Genomic DNA, 21,046 nt, shown 5'->3' with positions numbered 1-21,046 from the left:
ATACCAGCCTGAATTCCTCTTGCTGGTTGAGTGCGAAGGGCATCCGCTCGTAATATTGTGTAGCCAAAACCGAATGTCAACCCAAAGCAATCACCCTAGTTAGAGTAGTTAGGACTGATTAAGAGGCTGACGAAAAACGCCGACCTCGTCTGTACACCGGAAAAGGCGAAGAAAAAGAAGATTTTTAAGAACTTTTATTTAAATCTTATTGTATTTAATTTGGTTTTGCAGATTCCAGCCGAACTTACCGGAGGCACTCAGTCCTGGTGATTATACATGGAGAGAGCTATTCATTTGGATCAGGCAATATTTATGATGGATTTGTGCTCCCTAGCTATGCCACCTAATCTTATTGTATTTAAGTTCTCATCTAATATTGTATTTAAATCTTATTTTATTTAAATCTTCTTGTATTTAATTTGGTTTTGCAGATTCCAGCCGAACTTACCGGAGACACTCAGTTCTGGTGATTATACATGGAGAGAGCTATTCATTTGGATCACCGACCTCGTCTGTACACCGGAAAAGGCGAAGAAAAAGAAGATTTTTAAGAACTTTTATTTAAATCTTATTGTATTTAATTTGGTTTTACAGATTCCAGCCGAACTTACCGGAGGCACTCAGTTCTGGTGATTATACATGGAGAGAGCTATTCATTTGGATCTGGCAATATTTATGATGGATTTGTGCTAGCAAGCTATGCCAATATGGTTGTGGTTACGTTCAACTTTAGACTGGGCATTTTAGGTAAGATAGATTTATCTTATTTTTATAATATTTATTTCCTAAATATTTCTTGAGATTTTTTTTAATCTCTCCCTCCCTCCCTCTCTGTCTCCTCTCCCTCCCTTTCTTTTTTTTCATTTTTTTCTGTTCCTCTCTCTCCTTCTCTCTCTCCCTTCCTCCCTCCCTCTCTCTCTTTTCTCCATCTCTCCCCTCCTCTCGTTCCTACTCTTTTCCTTCCTCTCTCTCTCTCTCTCTCTCTCTCTCTCTCTCTCTCTCTCTCTCCCTTTATATCTCGCCCCTTTCCATTCATTTTCCTCCCTCTCTCTCTCTCTCTCTCTCTCTCTCTCTCTCTCTCTCTTTCTCCCTTTATATCTCGCCCCTTTCCATTCATACCTCAATCCATTTTTCTCCCCATCCTCTTTTTATTGTTCTCCCCCTTCCTTTTTCTCGTTTTCCTGTGTCTCCATCTCTTTCTTCTCCCTCTTCCTTTTTTTCCTTTTCCTGTGTCTCCATCTCTTTCTTCTCCCCCTTCCTTTTTCTCTTTTTCCTGTGTCTCCATCTCTTTCTTCTTTTCTTCTCCCCCTCCTTTTTCTCGTTTTCCTGTGTCTCCATCTCTTTTTTCTTCTTCTTCTTCTCCTTCTTCTTCTCCTTTTTTCTCTGTCTCAAGAAGCTTTTGTATCCCATAAGTCAGAGGCTCTACAATGAACAAAGTGTAGACTCTACACTGTTACTGTAGAGGCTGCCCCCACCCCCTTGTGTTCTCATTACGAGGTCATTTACTTCGAAAAGTTCATTCTTTTCATTCCACGAGTGCAGCGGTTTCTAACATTTTTGAAGTGGCGGACCACTAATAAACACACCTCTTTGGGGACCCCTTGATTGGAGATTTTTTTAGAGGGAGGTCTTATTGTCTCGAAATCAAAGAGAGAAAGAGGACAGAACAGTAGAAAGTCAGTTGTTCCGCGAACAAACTTTACCTATTTAGGATAAAATTCGCCCCTTGCGGAAATCGAACTCGTGACCTAGTGCTTACAAGGCAGACGCACTACCAACTAAGCTAACTAGGCTGGCGGAATACTCGTTTTAATCTGTCATTAATATGAAGTGGTTGTTTTAATTACTTGCATGTAAAGATGAAATATTAAGCCTGAACTGAAATAAAATTCATCTCCTCTCACTGGCCTTCACACTATTTCCACAAGACGGTGACAGTTATCATAACAGTGGTCCGCAAAGAATTGGGTTTTTATTAGTGGTCCACTATTTCAAAAAGTTTAAGAACCCCTGCACTAGAAGGAAAGGAAAAGCAAGAATTAATTATTCTTATGTCTCGCGGCATGCGACTTTCTTGAAATGTCTTTGAAGTTGAAACTTTGACGAAACATAGACACGAAATACCTTACGTAGGTAGCGACCAGTGGCGGCATTTCATAGGCGACAAAATAACTGTTCTGTTAGTCTAAAGACCTTAATTTGTTATGATACTTATGATGAATTTGTAGGAAAGATAGAGGCGTAAAATATCCGCAAAAGAATTATAGATTCAATTTTATTTGTGCGCCATATTTATGACTTTTTTATGCCTTAACCCGTTGATTTTGCCCTGAGTCATGACAAATAATAATAATAATAATAATAAAGTAGAAGAGGATAAAACGAAAAATAGATAGAGGAAGATAATCACAGAAAGAAGGACCCAGAATAAGAGAATGAACTAGAGAAAGTCGTGCGACAGAAAAAATATGGGAGTTTTGGCGTCTCCACCAATGTTGTTTCGCCGTCTTTATTTCGTAGCAATGAAACAACTGCTACATTAGACGCATGTGGTGTCTGTCGTAGCATGCCCATCCCGTAGTATGCCTCTCATCAGTTCGGCGAGAAGAGACACAATAACCCGTTGAAATACATATTTGCAATCGAAAAACGATTGCAAATATTATCTTTTCCCTTTGTTTGTTTCTTTCTTGAAATGTCTTTGAAGTTGAAACTTTGACGAAACATAGACACGAAATACCTTACGTAGGTAGCGACCAGTGGCGGCATTTCATAAGCGACCTTACGTAGGTAGCGACCAGTGGCGGCATTTCATAGGCGACAAAATAACTGTTCTGTTAGTCTAAAGACCTTAATTTGTTATGATACCTACTTATGATCAATTTGTAAAGTCGAGTGGATTGGAACACAACACAACGTGTTCATTTCATTTTCAATATTCCTCATTCTGTAGGGATTTGATGTAACTTACATAGTTAATTTTCAGTATTCTTTAGGCTGCAATAGTGCAAAACTTACAAAGTGTCTATTCAATTTCTAGTTTTCCTGCCGTCATAGGGCATCGAATAATTGATGTACCTTTGTTCATTTCATTTTCAAGATTTCTTAGACCGCAACTCTGATTTCCAGGGTTCCTCAGGCTATAAAGTTATTAGAGACGTGTGTAAGTATGTCCGTTTCATTTACAAGATTCCACAGGCCGCAATACTAACAGAATGGTTTCATTTCCAGGGTTCCTCAGGCCATAAAGTTAGTAGGGACTTGCGGAAGTATGCTTATTCCATTCCCAAGATTCCACAGGCCGTAATACTGACAAAATTGTTTCATTTCCAGGGTTCCTGTGGCCAGGTGTCGGATTTCATTTCCAAGATTCCTCAGGCCGTAATACTAACCAGTGGCGGCATTTCATAGGCGACAAAATAACTGTTCTGTTAGTCTAAAGACCTTAATTTGTTATGATACTTATGATGAATTTGTAAAGTCGAGTGGATTGGAACACAACACAACGTGTTCATTTCATTTTCAAGATTCCTCATTCTGTAGGGATTTGATGTAACTTACATAGTTAATTTTCAGTATTCTTTAGGCTGCAATAGTGCGAAACTTACAAAGTGTCTGTTCCATTTCTAGGATTCCTGCGGTCATAGGGCATCGAATAATTGATGTTCATTTCATTTTCAAGATTTCTTAGACCGCAACTCTGATAAAATGTCTATTTCATTTCGAGGGTTCCTCAGGCTATAAAATTATTAGGGACGTGTGTAAGTATGTTCGTTTCATTTACAAGATTCCACAGGCCGCAATACTAACAGAATGGTTTCATTTCCAGGGTTCCTCAGGCCATAAAGTTAGTATGGACTTGTGGAAGTATGTTTATTCCATTTCCAAGATTCCACAGGCCGTAATACTAACAAAATGGTTCCATTTCCAGGGTTCCTGAGGCCGGGTGTCGGATTTCATTTCCAAGATTCCTCAGGCCGTAATACTAACAAAATGGTTCCATTTCCAGGGTTCCTGAGGCCGGGTGTCGGCTCAAGTACGGTCACCAATTTCGGCATCATGGATCAAGTGGCGGCCTTACAATGGATTAAGGACAATATTGAACATTTTGGCGGTGATCCCACCAGTGTTACGCTAATGGGCCATGGAACAGGCGCGGCCTCTATCAACTTTCTCATGTTGAGTCCACTCCTATCCCCTAGCTATGGTGAGTTTTTTTTTTTTTTTCTTTCTTTTTTTTGTAGGGGGAACTGTCTGACAAGAAACGCCCACCCTATTTAAATAGGAAAAGCCTAGGAAGAAGAATATGAGGGAACCGTAATGACAAAGGTCTTATCGTCCCGAAATCGAGGAGTGAAGGAGGACAGGATAGGAGAAAGCCCGCCGTTCCGAGAACGAACCTTATCTGTTTAGGATAAAGTTTGTCCCGTTTGAAAATCAAACCTAATACACTTCGACAAATGTTTTGTCTTAGAGTTGAACCACCAACCTCTAGATTCGAAAACTACCGCGCTAACCAGTACACCACTGGTGTAGTTTTTTATGTAAGACCTAAATATTAATAAAAATACGAAAATGCCGAATAAAAAAAAAATAATAATAAAAAGGCCGCTGTCGTAAAATAGCATTTAGTCATTCAATAATAAATAGTTAAAGCATTAAATGAAATAAAAGTGAGGTCAACTACTAACTTTTAGGATAGAATGGAATATGCCCTGTTTATACTGCCTGAATTGGACTGAAAAGTCCCCGTCCCGAAATCGAGGAGTGAAGGAGGACAGGATAGGAGAAAGCCCGCCGTTCCGAGAACGAACCTTATCTGTTTAGGATAAAGTTTGCCCCGTTTGAAAATCAAACCTAATACACTTCGACAAATGTTTTGTCTTAGAGTTGAACCACCAACCTCTAGATTCGAAGTCTACCGCGCTAACCATTACACCACTGGTGTAGTTTTTTATGTAAGACCTTAATATTAATAAAAATACGAAAATGCCAAATAAAAAAAAATAATAAAGGCCGCGTAAAATAGCATTTAGTCATTAAATAATAGCATTTAGTCATTAAATAATAAATAATTAAAGCATTAAATGAAATAAAAATGAGGTCAACTACTAACTTTTAGGATGAATATGCCCGTTTATACTGCCTGAATTGGACTGAAAAGTCCCTTTAACCCGGCAGCCTAAACAAGATTTGGTACAAAATATGTGTAAATTTTATATAAAAAAAAACATTGCTTGAATTAAAAAAAGTGCGTAAACGAGTTTATATGTAAACCAAGCTATACCTACAAAATACAAATGTATTACCTACCTACCTACAATTATTACATTAACACGTAACGAGATTTCTGGTCCTAAGCTGACAGTCTAAATAAAGAACCACTTACGCATACCTATGTAGCTACAGAACGTAGTTTATTTTTACACTGAAATTTTTTTCAACCCCCCCCCCCCAACGCTAAATGTGGAATTTAAGGACCTCATTATGCCTAACAGCAGTTGGGCAATCAACTAATTCCATTGTACTCTGTGCTCGTGCTTTCCTCTTCTGCTCTTCTTCCTCTTCCTTTTCCTCCTCCTCCTCTCTTCTTTCTTCCTCTTCCTTTTCCTCCTCTTCTTCTCCCCTTTCTCCTACTTCTCCTCTTTCAACTCCTCTTCTTCTGCTTTGTTGGGTGTTTAGTTTTCTTCTTCTTCTTCTTCTTCTTCTTTTTCTTCCCCCTTCCCCTCTTCCTCCTCCTCTTCTTTTTGTTCCCCTTCTCCTTCTCTCTCCTCCTCCTTCCTCTCTCCTCCTCCTTCCTCTCTCCTCTTCCTTCCTCTCTCCTCTTCCTCCTCCTCCTATTCTCCTCTTCCTCCCCATCTTCCTCTTCTTTCTTCTTCTTTTTCTTCCCCCTTCCCCTCTTCCTCCTCCTCTTCTTTTTGTTCCCCTTCTCCTTCTCTCTCCTCCTCCTTCCTCTCTCCTCTTCCTTCCTCTCTCCTCTTCCTCCTCCTCCTCCTCCTCCAATTCTCCTCTTCCTTCCCATCTTCTTCTCCTCCTTCTTCTTCTTCTTCTTCTTCTTCTTCTTCTTCCTCTTCTTTCTCTTCTTCTTCTTCTTCTTCCTCTTCTTTCTCTTCTTCTTCTTCTTCTTTTTCTTCTTCTTCTTTCGTCTCTCTCTAGAGAGAGAGACTGTCTCCTTCCTTCTGTTTCTGTCAAATTTCATATCTTGAGGCATTAGAGTGACTGGAGGGTTGCGTATCTACCTTGTGAACGCTGCTAGGCCGCGGGTTCGATTCCCACCTGAAACGGGTTTTCTCCTAAAGAGATGAGCTTCGTTCTCGGAACTGTTGGCTTTCTTCTATCTTGTTTTCCATCTCTCTTCCCTTTCAGGTCGATGTATTCTTAACAGTTACTACAGTGCCCTCTATGATAGAGGGCACTGTAGTAGGTTTGATAGAGGCTCTATCAAACCTCTTAAAAAAAGCTAATATAACCCATTTATTAGGGGAAATGGAAAAATGGTCCTTTTACTGCATGTTAATATACTAATACCAAGAGGGAATAAGAGAGAGAGAGAAGGGTAGAGGAGGAAGAGAGACAGAAAAAGACTTTTCCTGTACTCCATCTCTTTCTTCTCCCCCTTCCTTTTTCTCCTTTTCCTGTGTCTCCATCTCTTTCTTCTTTTCTTCTCCCCCTTCCTTTTTCTCCTTTTCCTGTGACTCCATCTCTTTCTTCTCCCCCTTCCTTTTTCTCCTTTTCCTGTGTCTCCATCTCTTTCTTCTTTTCTTCTCCCCCTCCTTTTTCTCGTTTTCCTGTGTCTCCATCTCTTTCTTCTCCCCCTTCCTTTTTCTCCTTTTCCTGTGTCTCCATCTCTTTCTTCTTTTCTTCTCCCCCTCCTTTTTCTCGTTTTCCTGTGTCTCCATCTCTTTTTTCTTCTTCTTCTTCTCCTTCTCCTTCTTCTTCTCCTTTTTCAAAGATTTTTTTAAAATCTCTCCTTCTCCCCCCCCCTCCCTCTCTTTCTTTCTTTTTTTTTTCTGTTCCCCTATCTTTCTCTCTCTCTCTTCCTCTGGTTCCTACTCTTTTCCTTTCTCTCTCTCCCTCCTTTTCTATTTCGACCTTCCCCTCCCTCCCTCAATCCATTTTTCTCCCCATCCTTTCCTTTTTCTTTTTTTCCACTCCTTACTTTTCCTTTTTCTCCTTTTCCTGTGTCTCCATCTCTTTCTTCTCCCCCTTCCTTTTCTCCTTTTCCTGTGTCTCCATCTCAGAACAGATTTCAAGTGCTCTCAAGCGCAACTTGTGTGTGAGGTATGCATTTGACTTTATTATTGCAAGATCTTTAATTCTTTAAAAAGGGGAGGTTTGTTTGATATAGGGAACTGTAACAGCTGCTAAGGTCTTATCGTTCCGAAATCGAAGAGAGAAGGAAGACAGGATAGTTGAAAACCAGCCGTTCGGAGAACGAACTTTACCTAAATTGAATGTTGTAAGTAAGGATCAACTGAGCCCCTGGCTTGAATCGAACCAGCGATCTAGCGCTTACAAGGCAGACGCGCTATCCTTCAAGCTGGGACATTAAATTTATCTGTGGTGAAGCTGGTCTCTTTCTCTTCACAATTTTTGTGAATATCACACGAGGTTTAGGTGTAGGGACAAACAGCCCTAAAGAATGGGTTAAGCTTCTAAGAATCCACTAAGACCAGTAAGAGCCTCCTTTACTGAACCTGTAATTTTTCTAAATTTTCTTTGTAGGTTCTAAATTTTATTTATCGACTTCGCTCGATTCAGGTCTAGAGACACATCTTAAGGGCTGTTCCTCATTCTTTTCGTGTTAACCTTCATCCCCCAGGATGTGTGAATGTGTAGACCGAAAAATTACAAAAAAAAAGAGTGCGGCGCAGTTATTTCATGTGCAAATGGAGGACTTGAGCCCTTACGCTGGTGGGATGAAAAAAGATTGGAGAATTAATGTTGAACAGGCTTGGGAACATTACTTGAAGAAAAAAAAAAAAAATCTGTTGTGACGCAGTGGGAATAGGGTGGAAAATCTTGAAAAAGTAGAGTAGAAATTTGGAAAAAATGGGCTGGAAAACCGAGAAAAGTCAGGGAATTTTATTTTTCCATTTTGGTAGGCAGAAGAAAAAAACTTCCATGAAAATGTCTGAAGAAAATGCCATGGACCTGAGCTGTTCCCTCCTCAGTTGACACAAACTTCGGCTATTCACCTGAAGTTTTAGGCGAGGAGGAAAGTAGACTAGAAATTTGGAAAAAATGGACTGGAAAACCGAGAAAAGTCAGGGAATTTTATTTTTCCATTTTGGTAGACACCCTGCAGAAGAAAAAAACTTCCATGAAAATGTCTGAAGAAAATGCCATGGACCTGAGCTGTTTCCTCTTCAGTCGACACAAAGTTCAGCTGAAGTTTTAGACGAGGAGTATTCAGTTCTAGGTTTCATGTGCTTGTGAATGAATTGTCATAGTACCTACATTGTTCGCGATATTCGCAGTTATGGGGTCGATCTCAGGCAAACGCAGATTTTTTTCAGCTCTTTTTTTTACCGCAAATAATTGATGAAAGGAGGATTCAGCTCTATGTTTCATGTGCTTGTGAATAAATTGTCATAGTACCTACATAAAAAAACATCTACCTCTATTGGAGTCTCAAATCTATTCCGCTATTCTGAGAAGTTAGAAGTAGGTGGTACACAAAACATATTATATTATGTATTTCTGGACGATATTTAATGGGACTTGTATCCTGTAATTTACACCCTTTACGTCTTCCCGCTATATCCGTTTCTTTTTTCTAATTCTTAGAATCATTGTGAAGGGTTCAACCTACACATGTTTTTTTTTTTATTTTTTTTTTTATTAGATATCTAGCACTTATTATGTATTTCTGGACGATATTTAATGGGACTTGTATCCTGTAATTTACACCCTTTACGTCTTCCCGTTATATCCGTTTCTTTTTTTCTAATTCTTAGAATCATTGTGAAGGGTTCAACCTACACATGTTTTTTTATTAGATATCTAGCAGGTTCCCTGTGCTTCGCCAAATCCTCTCTTATTGCACATCGAGAACATATTCGGAATATTGTTACCAAATTTCAGCTTTTTATGTAGGTAGTTTTTGATAGTTATTTTGTTTGGCTGGGGGACTATAAACAGGGAGTATACCAGCCTGAATTTCCCTTGCTAAAGAAATAGCAAAGGTTGAGTGCGAAGGGCATCCGCTCGTAATATTGTGTAGCCAAAACCGAATGTCAGCCCAAAGCAATCACCCTAGTTAGGACTGATTGATTCCTAGAACCCTTACATGTACACCGATTGATTTCTCGTGAAAAGTTACATAGGAAAGACTCCTTGGTCATCTTAAATACTCTAATCTAATAGAAACTCTTGCTGAAAAAGAGAGGAGAGAGGGAGCAGACTAGCAGAGAGACCTTCCAGTCTGAAAGCAGAAGAGAGAATGAGCTCTGACAAAAAATCTAGGTCTGAAGAAACCTCCCCTTGACCCCCTACTACCAAAAACCATGTAGGGGGTCAGGGGAAATGTAGGGGGTTGAGGGGAGGATTCTCCTACATTTTGACCATAGGTTTGAAGTTTGGACTTAATTTCCAAATTTCCCCTCCATTTTCATAAGTGGAAAATCCTCATCGATTCTTCTGTGCTAAGTCACCTATTCGCGGTTTGCTCGTGGTATTCGCGGTTGGCTCGCGGTATCTGCGGTATTCGCGGATCACAAATTTCTTGACCCCGCCGGGAATCGAACCCAGGTCTCCCGCGTGCAAGGCGAGCGCAGTGACCACTACGCCATGGGAGCTGACATTGCTTGAATTAAAAGAAGTGCGTAAACGAGTTTATATGTAAACCAAGCTATACCTACAAAATACAAATGTATTACCTACCTACAATTATTACATAAACATAACGTAACGAGATTTCTGGTCCTAAGCTGACAGTCTAAATAAAGAACCACTTACACTTACCTATGTAGCTACAGAACGTAGTTTATTTTTACACTGAAATTTTTTCAACCCCCCCTAAACGCTAAATGTGGAATTTAAGGACCTTTCAACTCCTCTTCTTCTGCTTTGTTGGGTGTTTAGTTTTCTTCTTTTTCTTCTTCTTCTTCTTCTTCTTCTTCTTCTTCTTCTTCTTCTTCTCCCTTCCCCTTCCCCTCTTCCTCCTCCTCTTCTTTTTGTTCCCCTTCTCCTTCTCTTCTCCCCTTCTCTCTCCTCCTCCTTCCTCTCTCTTCTTTTCCTCCTCCTCCTATTCTCCTCTTCCTCCCCATCTTCTTCTCCTTCTTCATCTTCTTCTTCCTCTTCTTCTTCTTCTTTTTCTTCTTCTTCCTCTTCTCCTTCTCTTCTTGCCCTTCTCCTCCTCCCTCCTCTGTCCTCTTCCTCTTTCTCCCCTCCTGTTTTTTTTCTCTTCCTCCTCCTCTTCTTCTCCTTCTTCCCTTCCTCCTCCTCTCCTCTCCTCCTCCTCTTCTTCTTCTTCTTCTTCTTCTTCTTTACATCACAATTCAGCGGCGGAAATGTACAAACCGGAAATACAATGGTACGCATTAAAATTGTGTGAGGGACTGAGAGTACTGAGACTGAGGGCGCACTTGTCATTTGAGTACGAAATCGTAGATCAGGCTCGAGAAAATGAAGGGGCAGAGCTTAGGGGCACGGAAAATGGGAAAGAAGAGGAGACTATCAGGAGGAATAGAAAGAGAAGGAGTGGAAAAGAAAGGAGAAGAGGAGGAGGAGAGAGGGAAGAAGAAAAGGGAGAGAAGGGGAGAAGAGAAGGAGTCGAAGGGGAAGAAGAGAAGGAGAAGAGGAACAGAAAGAAGAAGTGGAGCAGGGGGGAAGGGAAGAAGAAAAGGGAGAGAAGGGGAGAAGAGAAGGAGCCGAAGGGGAAGAAGAGAAGGAGAAGAGGAACAGAAAGAAGAAGGGGAGGAGGGGGAAAGGAACGAAGAAAGAGGAGAGAAAGGGAGAAGAGAAGGAGTCGCAGAGGAAGAAGAATAGGAACAGAAAGAAGAAGAGAAGGAGGGGGAAGAAGGAAAGGGAGAGAATCTTTTTGTGATGAAACTTTGGCCTAGACCCCACTTGGTTCTGTCAGTAATGCCCCCCCATTTCCTGCCCCGTAGTTACATCCCTGCTTATAATTGCCCGTGAAATCCCCCCCCCTGAGGGCGCACTTGTCATTTGAGTACGAAATCGTAGATCAGGCTCGAGAAAATGAAGGGGCAGAGCTTAGGGGCACGGAAGATGGGAAGGAAGAGGAGAATATAAGGAGGAATAGAAATAAGAAGAGGAGGAGGGGGAGAGGGAAGAAGAAAGAGAAGAGAAGGAGAAAAGGAACATAAATAAGAAGAGGGGAGAGGGAAGAAGAAAGAGGAGAAAGTGAGAAGAGAAGGAGTTGAAGGGGAAGAAGAGAAGGAGAAGAGGAACAGAAAGAAGAAGGGGAGGAGGGGAAGAAGAAAACGGAGAGAAGGGGAGAAGAGAAGGAGTTGAAGGGGAAGAAGAGAAGAGAAACAGAAAGAAGAAGTGGAGCAGGGGGGAAGGGAAGAAGAAAAGGGAGAGAAGAGGAGAAGAGAAGGAGTCGAAGGGGAAGAAGAATAGGAACAGAAAGAAGAAGAGAAGGAGGGGGAAGAAGGAAAGGGAGAGAATCTTTTTGTGATGAAACTTTGGCCTAGACCCCACTTGGTTCTGTCAGTAATGCCCCCCATTTCCTGCCCCGTAGTTACATCCCTGCTTATAATTGCCCGTGAAATCCCCCCCCCTTTTTTTTATTTTTTTAAGATTTCAAGTCTTGACGAAAATTATTCGGGACATTTTTTTGATTCCTTTCTCTCTTCATCAACAAAAGGGAGAGAAGAGGAGAAGAGAAGGAGTCGAAGGGGAAGAAGAATAGGAACAGAAAGAAGAAGAGAAGGAGGGGGAAGAAGAAAACGGAGAGAAGGGGAGAAGAGAAGGAGTTGAAGGGGAAGAAGAGAAGAGAAACAGAAAGAAGAAGTGGAGCAGGGGGGAAGGGAAGAAGAAAAGGGAGAGAAGAGGAGAAGAGAAGGAGTCGAAGGGGAAGAAGAATAGGAACAGAAAGAAGAAGAGAAGGAGGGGGAAGAAGAAAAGGGAGAGAATCTTTTTGTGATGAAACTTTGGCCTAGACCCCACTTGGTTCTGTCAGTAATGCCCCCCATTTCCTGCCCCGTAGTTACATCCCTGCTTATAATTGCCCGTGAAATCCCCCCCTTTTTTTTAAGATTTCAAGTCTTGACGAAAATTATTCGGGACATTTTTTTGATTCCTTTCTCTCTTCATCAACTTTTTTTTATGTTTTTTGTCTGACTTTGTTGTTTATTGTACTTTGAAGAGAACAGATTTCAAGTGCTCTCAAGCGCAACTTGTGTGTGAGGTATGCATTTGACTTTATTATTGCAAGATCTTTAATTCTTTTTAAAAAAGGGAGGTTTGTTTGATATAGGGAACTGTAACTGCTAAGGTCTTATCGTTCCGAAATCGAAGAGAGAAGGAAGACAGGATAGTTGAAAACCAGCCGTTCGGAGAACGAACTTTACCTACATTGAATGTTGTAAGTATAGAGAAAATTGTAACAAAGGATCAACTGAGCCCCTGGCTTGAATCGAACCAGCGATCTAGCGCTTATAAGGCAGACGCGCTATCCTTCAAGCTGGGAAGCTCTTTCTCTTCACAATTTTTTGTGAATAATCACATGAGGCTTAAGTGTAGGGAGAAACAGCCCTAAAGGGTAAGTATAGAGAAAATTGTAACAAAGGATCAACTGAGCCCCTGGCTTGAATCGAACCAGCGATCTAGCGCTTATAAGGCAGACGCGCCCTCCTTCAAGCTGGGACATTAAATTTATCTGTGGTGAAGCTGGTCTCTTTCTCTTCACAGTTTTTGTGAATATGATATCACACGAGGTCACGAGGTTTAGGTGTAGGGACAAACAGCTCTAAAGATAGCAAGAGCCAGAAGAATTTCTTTTTTCATGGTTGGTTACGTCCCACGCAATGTTGCCAAGCATCCCTACGCTTTAAAAATTTGAATATCATTATTTTTCCCGCGCACACTTTGAGACGAATTTCTCAGAGAAGAAATACTTTTTTAAAAAAAATCTTTTCCGATTATTTATTATTTTTGACGATCTTTACGAAAAAAATACATTTGGACAGTTATATTTTTCATGAGAATCATCAATTACAAATGAATTACCAAAGAAATTCGGAAAAATTGTAACTTCGAACGAAGAAAACCTCGTGCAGTGTGAACGGGCTGTTACTAGCCGGCAGTAAATATTGTATCTCAAATAAAATAATGAATGAATAAGCACCTAATAGAATTTCGTGTGATGTTCGCACCAGTTCTTTTTACGGCTTTGCCAGTACGCCATAAGAATGATTAACTGTTAAATTTTCCGCGCGTCTTTTTAATGTTTAATTACCCCCCAGATTTATGACCAAATCCCCGGGATAATTGCTCAATAAAGTTCCTGCTGATGGAATAATAGACAGCACAAAACGGGGCTATATTTTTCCTGAAGGAAACGTCTTTTTTCCTTAAGGGGCTATTTTTTTCCTTCAGGAAACGTCTCGTCTGATTAGAAACTGTCTGGGTTGGGTGGAAAAGCTCAAAATTTAATGTTTAATTACCCCCCAGATTTATGACCAAATCCCCGGGATAATTGCTCAATAAAGTTCCTGCTGATGGAATAATAGACAGCATAAAACGGGGCTATTTTTTCCCTGAAGGAAACGTCTTTTTTCCTTAAGGGGCTATTTTTTTCCTTAAGGAAACGTCTCGTCTGGTTAGAAACTGTCTGGGTTGGGTGGAAGAGAATCCTGCCACTTTTAGCTCTAGCTTACAATCAGACTGCTACCAGGAAAAAAAAAATGTTCCTCCTCCTCCTCCTCCTCCTCTTCCTCTTTTTCCTTCTCCTCTTTCGCCTCCTCCTCCTCCTTTTCTTTCGTCTCCTCCTCCTTTTCTTCCTTCTTCTCCTTTTCTTTCGCCTCCTCCTCCTCTTCTTTCTTCTCTTCCTTTTCTTTCGCCTCCTCCTCTTCTTTCTTCTTCTCCTTTTCTTTCGCCTCCTCCTCCTCTTCTTTCTTCTCTTCCTTTTCTTTCGCCTCCTCCTCCTCTTCCTTCTCCTCCTTTTCTTTCGCCTCCTCTTCTTCTTTCTTCTCTTGCTCCTCCTGCTCTACTCTAGAGTTTAGATCTTTACTCATCTTTTTCCTCTTCCTCCTCCTCCTCCTCCGCCTCCTCCTCTTTTTCCTTCTACTAATATAGATACTCCTCTTCCTAGTCTTCCTCCTCTTTTCCCTCTTTCTTCTCCTCCTCTTCTTTCGCCTCCTCCTCTTCCTTGCTCTTCCTCTTTTCTAGCTCAAAATTAAGAATCCTGCCACTTTTAGCTCTAGCTTACAATCAGAATGCTACAGAAAAAAAAATGTTCCTCCTCCTCTTCCTCTTTTTCCTTCTCCTCTTTCGCCTCCTCCTCTTCCTCCTCCTCTTTCTTCTCTTGCTCCTCCTGCTCTACTCTAGAGTTTAGATCTTTACTCCTCTTTTTCCTCTTCCTTCTCCTCCTCCTCCTCCTCCTCTTTTTCCTTCTACTAATATAGATCCTCTTCCTAGTCTTCCTCCTCTTTTCCCTCTTCCTTCTCCTCCTCTTCTTTCGCCTCCTCCTCTTCCTTCTCCTCCTCTTCTTTCGCCTCCTCCTCTTCCTTCCTCTTCCTCTTTTCAGCCTACTCTGCTCCAGATCCTTTCCAAGTGTCCTCAGGTAAAAAGACTCCCAGGGCCACCAGTACAGCTACGCCACTACCCGTTAACATCTTTATCACGTTTTCACGTCGCAAAGAAACGAATCATAAACTTCGGAGAAAAAACAAAGAAAGAACAAAAAACAAAAAAGATGGGAAAATTAGAATGTAAAGCAAATTAAAACGAATAATAGGTAGAAAAGAGACATTAAAATGTTCAAAAGAATGAGCGTTGACAGAAAGAGAACTGAGAAAGAGAGAGATAGAGAAAGGAGAAAGGAAGAGAGATAGATAGAGAGGGAGGGGGGAAGAAAGGAAATTAAAACGAATAATAGGTAGAAAAGAGACATTAAAATGTTCAAAAGAATGAGCGTTGACAGAAAAAGAACTGAGAAAGAGAGAGATTGAGAAAGGAAGAGAGATAGATAGAGAGGGAGGGGGGAAGAAAGGGAGAAGAGAGGGGAGAATAAAAGAAGGAGGGGAAAAGAGAAAGAAAGAGGGATAGAGAGAGATAATAATAAAGCAAAAAGAGGTAGTTTCTCTTTCCTATTCTCTTAGCTTTTTATCTCCCATCTCTTCCCCTCTCTTCTTATTTAGGCGCACGGCAGTGCGCCAGGCCAAGTTCCGGCCTCAGCACGCCAGTGTGTATATTACACGAAACATTTCGAGCCATTTTTACCCCTATCATAACTCTGTTAATTTTGCACGTATTGTCACGAAATTTGGACCATATGTTAAGCTATACTTGCTTATTATGCCTGCGAAATTTCGAATAAACAATAAATAATTAATTGAACGTGAAACCCCTAAGGAAAAACATAGCGTTCCGTATTGTCACGAAATTTGGACCATATGTTAAGCTATACTTGCTTATTATGCCTGCGAAATTTCGAATAAACAATAAATAATTAATTGCACGTGAAACCCCTAAGGAAAAACATAGCGTTGAAATTGAGAGAAGGTTGAAGGAATAGAGATTCAGCATTTTCAGCAGACACGAAAAACTGGGAACGCAGACTTGGCCTTAATTTTCTGATCTCACCACTTTTATAGGACGACATTTTCGGATAGGAACTTGGCCTTTTTTTCACATTTGTGTTTTTGTGGGGGATCTAATTTACAAGTATTTTCCTCTTCTTTTTCTACTCGCATTTCTTTCATGTCAAAAACTTGAGTCAAATAAAGAACGTAGGAAGAACTAGATACCTAGCTGGTAAATAAATACATACTACCTTCCCTAGGAAGAAGGAGAAACATAAGAAGAATAGAAAAGGAGAAGGAGAAGAAAGAGGGGAGAAGACGAAGAAGAAGATAACAAAGAGGAGAAGAAGAATAAAGAGTTACAAGTATTTTCCTCTTCTTTTTCTACTCGCATTTCTTTCATGTCAAAAACTTGAGTCAAATAAAGAACGTAGGAAGAACTAGATATCTACCTGGTAAATAAATACATACTACCTTCCCTTAGGAAGAAGGAGAAACATAAGAAGAATAGAAAAGGAGAAGGAGAAGAAAGAGGGAAGAAGACGAAGAAGATAACAAAGAGGAGAAGAAGAATAAAGACTAAAAAAGAAGGACGAGAAGGCGGAAGAAAAAGAAGAGGAAGAGTAAGAAGACATGGTAGAGTTTTAATTTTAGCTGAAAAGGAGATCTCCTGGGTAGGTACCTACTTTATATTTTAAAATCGAAATTAATAGAGAGAAAGAGCGAAAAGGGTTAGAGAGAGAGAGAGAGAAGGATGTGGAGGGATAGGAAAGGGTTAGACAGAAATAGAAAATGAAATGTAAAGGAGGAGACATAAAGAAAGATAGAGAAGAGAGAGGGGAGAGAGAAAGGTGTGGACAGAAAAGAGAAGAAGAGGAAGGAGGAAAGAGAGGATGTTGATTTACTATTTAAAAAAAAAAACATACCTTTCCCATCTCTCCCTCCCTCTCTCTCTCTCCCTATCTCCCTCTCACTCTCTCTCTACTTTTAAAAGCTCTCACAGAAAACTTGAAATGTGAAATGTTCTCAAATATTTGTGAGAAAACTGTCTTCACCCTTCTCTCTTCCTTTTCCTTCTTCTCCTTTTCCTCCTATTCCTTCATCTTCTTCTTCTTCTTCTTCTTCTTCTTCTTCTTCTTCTTCTTCTTCTTCTTCTTCCTCTCTCTACTTTTAAAAGCTCTCACAGAAAACTTGAAATGTGAAATGTTCTCAAATATTTGTGAGAAAACTGTCTTCACCCTTCTCTGTTCCTTCTCCTTTTCCTCCTATTCCTTCATCATCTTCTTCTTCATCATTTTCTTCTGCTTCTTCTTCCTTCCTCCATTCCCTACCGGTCTCTCTTCTCTTTCTCTTTCCTCTCCCATTCATTCTCCTGTTATTCTTCTTCTTCTTCCTTTGCTTCTTTTTCTTCTTCTTTCTTCTTTTCCTTGTTTTGTTTTCCATTTTGTTTGTCAGTTCATTTCATAAACATGAATGAAGAGTTCGAGATAAAATAGTAAAGGATAAAGAAGGAGCGGAGGAGGAGGAGGAGGAGAGAAAGAAGAGAGAGAACTTGGAAAATTCTTTTCACTTTTCTCTATTTTTCATGTTCATTTACTTAAGGGAAACTAGACAGGAAAAAGGAGAGAGGGGGGAGAGAGAGAAAGGCGGAAAAGATAAGAGGGAAAGAGAGAAAGGAAGGAAAAAGGAGAGAGGGAGAAGAGAGGGAAAGGAGAAAGAGAGAGAGAGAGAAAGAAATTTCATTCTCTCTCACTTGATAAACTTTCTTCTTTCTTTGGAGTTTTTAACTCTTTTTTGAGTAATCCTTTTTTCTCAAAAAGAGCTCAAGAAACGAGTTCAATTTTTGGTAACTTTTTCGCTATCTATTATGCATATTATTTCTTTAAACATGGGAGTTTTAGCAACTACATCCGATGTGAGATTTCCAAACTGATTTCAAGACCGGTATCGCGAGAAAAACAAGTAAAATTTTAATTTAAAAGTAGAATAGAATATAGATGTCTTTTTTATTTTGCTGGGATAGGACTGAAAAGTCCCTTTACCACCGCCGTCCGTCGACTGTGTGTAAACACAGCTTATCCAACCGTCCTAATTTTTATAGAATATCCTATATTGTCATCCAAGATATACACTTAGCAAGAGCTAAGTCAGTCGGTCCTGTAAAAGTGCCTCAAAAGTTAGTTACAAGATTTGACATATACCTACGTCTACTTGCAAACAAACGAATTTTTCCGTTTCATTCAGCTCATTTAAGCACATTTTTCCATTTTCACCGTTTCAATCCGTTTCATTTCCGCCGTTTCAGATCTCTTCAAGCGCGCCATTCTGCTGAGCGGCTCCGCGCTCTCCCTGTGGTCGCTGGTCACCCATCCACTCCAGTACACGCTCCAGGTTGCTCAACATTTCAACTGTCCGGAAACCGACCCGGAAATGTCCATCTGTCTTCGGAACAAGCGGCTGTCGGACATCACGGCCGTGGATATAGAGAGTCCCCGGTTCAAGACCGCGTTCGGGCCGATTATAGACGGAAATGTCATTCCGAATGATCCCGAACAGTGTATGACCGTCTACCGAGACATTTTCAGTAGGTAAATATTTGACTCTGTTTTGAAGAATGGGATTTTTCAGTAGGTAAATATTTGATTCTGTTTTGAAGAATGGGATTTTTCAGTAGGTAAATATTTGATTCTGTTCTAAAAAAGTAGAACTTAACAGGGCCAAAGGGTACCATTGTAGACTGGACTCCGCTCAGCACTCGGAATTTTCGTAAGAAGAGACAACAATTTCATTCATAGGGCTAATGGGACTTTAATCCCACTCGCACAAAATGAAGAATTTATTGTTATTCCTGTGTTCATTCTGCTCTATGATAGGAGACGAAAATTCTCACCATCTCACCTGCGGAGGTATAATTTATTTGTTTTATCCATTAGAGGGGTGGGGTGCAGAAGTAAGGCGATTGAATGACCTTCTTAAAAAATTAGCTTGCAAACAAACTGAGTCTCTTCAAAAATCACCTTAGCCTAGATTGACTTGTATACTCGTATAATAGGTATTTACTTATTTAGGTAATCTATAATGGATAATGAAGGTAATGTTTCGACTGCCGCGGTTTCAGTCCTATTTGAGAAAAATAAACAAAATATAATTATTCTATTGTTTATTCTGTTAGATTTCTAACCACTGAAACTCTGGAATGGCCTTCCAAATATGTACTTGCATAATTTATTAATTTATTATGTATGCTTGTAGTTTGTATGCAACTTTGTAGAATTTGGTTTTCAGGAAAACCTTTCAGAAATACTGGGTGAATCAAGTGAAGCCCTAACTTCCTTGTAGCTTGTAGTAATACGAGTAAATTTTCACCCTGTAATCTGGCTGGGGGACTTTAAATAGGGAGTATACCAGCCTGAATTCCCCTGGCTAAAGAAATAGCAAAGGTTGAGTGCGAAGGGCATCCACTCGTAAAATTTGTAGCCAAAACCAAATGTCAGCCCAAAGCAATCACTCTAGCTAGGGCTGATTGAGAGGCTGACGAAAAACGCCGACTCCGTCTGAACACGGGAAAAGGCGAAGAAGAAGAAGATAGATTAATCAGACACCCTGTATAGAATGTAAAGACTAATGGTACATCCTGTATACACGGGTAATAGTTTCACTCAGAAAATGACAGGTAGAAAGGCAAATAAGAGTAGCTCTCCCAGAATGTAATGCAAAACCTTGCAAGTACACGTAAAAGAGCATGCAGAACTCTACAGAACATACTCGACCTCAGGGGTTCCCAAACCTTAACCCTTTCACCCCGACTTATTTTAGGAAGAATCTTTCAATTTTCTGATCAGGCATTATTATTTGGGCTAGAAATGAGAACTCTATAAAGTTTCATGTCCTCCTAGGACTTCTGAACAAAAATCGATCTGAAGACAAAACCAGACGAGTTAGCCAAGTGAATTTTACTGACGTCTTAGATCACAAAAGAAACTTTTGAGAAACAATGAGAACGGAATTTTTTCGATAGATCTGGAATGATATATCCCATTTTAAAAATCATGTTTCTGTTGGACGTATTGTCCCTTTAGAAGTGAAAGGGTTAAAGTATTGCGTACCACCTGACACCTCAAGGTTCTTTTGGCGTACCATCAAACATCAATTCTGTGTGTGTTTGGGGAGTTCAATAAAGAAATAAAAATTTCGCCTGCGGCGCTATAATAATTATAGCCCCCGCCGCAGGCGAAATTTTTTTGGTAATCGTAGTACCATGTCACAATTTTTTGGCGCATTAATTGTAGATTTTTCTCTGCCAACTAGGGTTGCCAGATTTGTTTTTCGTATTTCCGAGACAAAACATAAGAATGGGCTTTTTGAAATGTCTTCGCGTACCACCAGAAATGCTTCCGCGTACCACAGATTGGGAACCTCTGGTCTCTGTCTATAATATTATAGGGTAGGTAGTAAGGTACTACAGAGGCAGTCCTTGGAGATTTCTAAAACCCTTCTGAAAAAAACAGAGTCCTTTTTTTATTCCTCCTTTTGTTTGGGTTTTCCATTTTTTTCCTTCTTTCCTCTTTCCCTCTCCCCTTTTCTTTCTCTCTATCTACACTTCTCTCTCTCTCCCTCTCTCTTTCCCTCCTTCTCTCTCTCTATCTCTCTCTCTCCCTCTCCCTACCTCTCTATCTCTCTCTCCCTCCCTTCACCTCTCTCTTCTTTCTTTTTCTTTTTTCCTTCTTTCTTCTTATCCCAGTAGTATACGGAGAAGTACACAGGAAAGGAAAACACCTAGGTACCTTACCTATTGTTTTTCTGTCCTTAATTAAAACGAATAATAGGTAGAAAAGAGACATTAAAATGTTCAAAAGAATGAGCGTTGACAGAAAAAGAACTGAGAAAGAGAGAGATAGAGAAAGGAGAAAGGAAGAGAGATAGATAGAGAGGGAAAGAAAGGAAGGAGAGAGGGGAGAATAAAAGAAGGAGGGGAAAAGAGAAAGAAAGAGGGATAGAGAGAGATAATAAAGCAAAAAGAGGTAGTTTCTCTTTCCTATTCTCTTAGCTTTTTATCTCCCCTCTCTTCTTATTTAGGCGCACGGTAGTGCGCCAGGCCAAGTTCCGGCCTCAGCACACCAGTGTGTATAATACACGAATCATTTCGAGCCATTTTTACCCCTATCATAAGCATAACTCTGTTAATTTTGCACGTATTGTAACGAAATTTGGACCATATGTTAAGCTATACTTGCTTATTATGCCTGCGAAATTTCGAATAAACAATAAATATCTAATTAATTGAACGTGAAACCCCTAAGGAAAAACATAGCGTTGAAATTGAGAGAAGG

At 40.2% G+C, this 21,046-nt stretch overlaps 1 protein-coding gene across 1 annotated transcript in view; it reads left to right on the top strand.

The window, feature by feature from the left end:
• LOC113466834 overlaps positions 1 to 21,046 on the top strand; it is a 61,529-nt gene that overhangs the window by 11,704 nt on the left and 28,779 nt on the right. Inside the window, exons 2-4 of the mRNA XM_026822549.1 lie at positions 595 to 747; positions 4,010 to 4,207; positions 18,022 to 18,304. Of these exons, the coding sequence (XP_026678350.1) occupies positions 595 to 747; positions 4,010 to 4,207; positions 18,022 to 18,304 (634 nt within the window). The remainder of the gene's footprint in view (positions 1 to 594; positions 748 to 4,009; positions 4,208 to 18,021; positions 18,305 to 21,046) is intronic.

Source organism: Diaphorina citri, unplaced genomic scaffold (assembly GCF_000475195.1).
Source record: "Diaphorina citri unplaced genomic scaffold, Diaci psyllid genome assembly version 1.1 scaffold341, whole genome shotgun sequence".
NCBI lineage: Eukaryota > Metazoa > Arthropoda > Insecta > Hemiptera > Psyllidae > Diaphorina > Diaphorina citri.
This window is presented reverse-complemented; position numbering and strand designations above follow the sequence as displayed.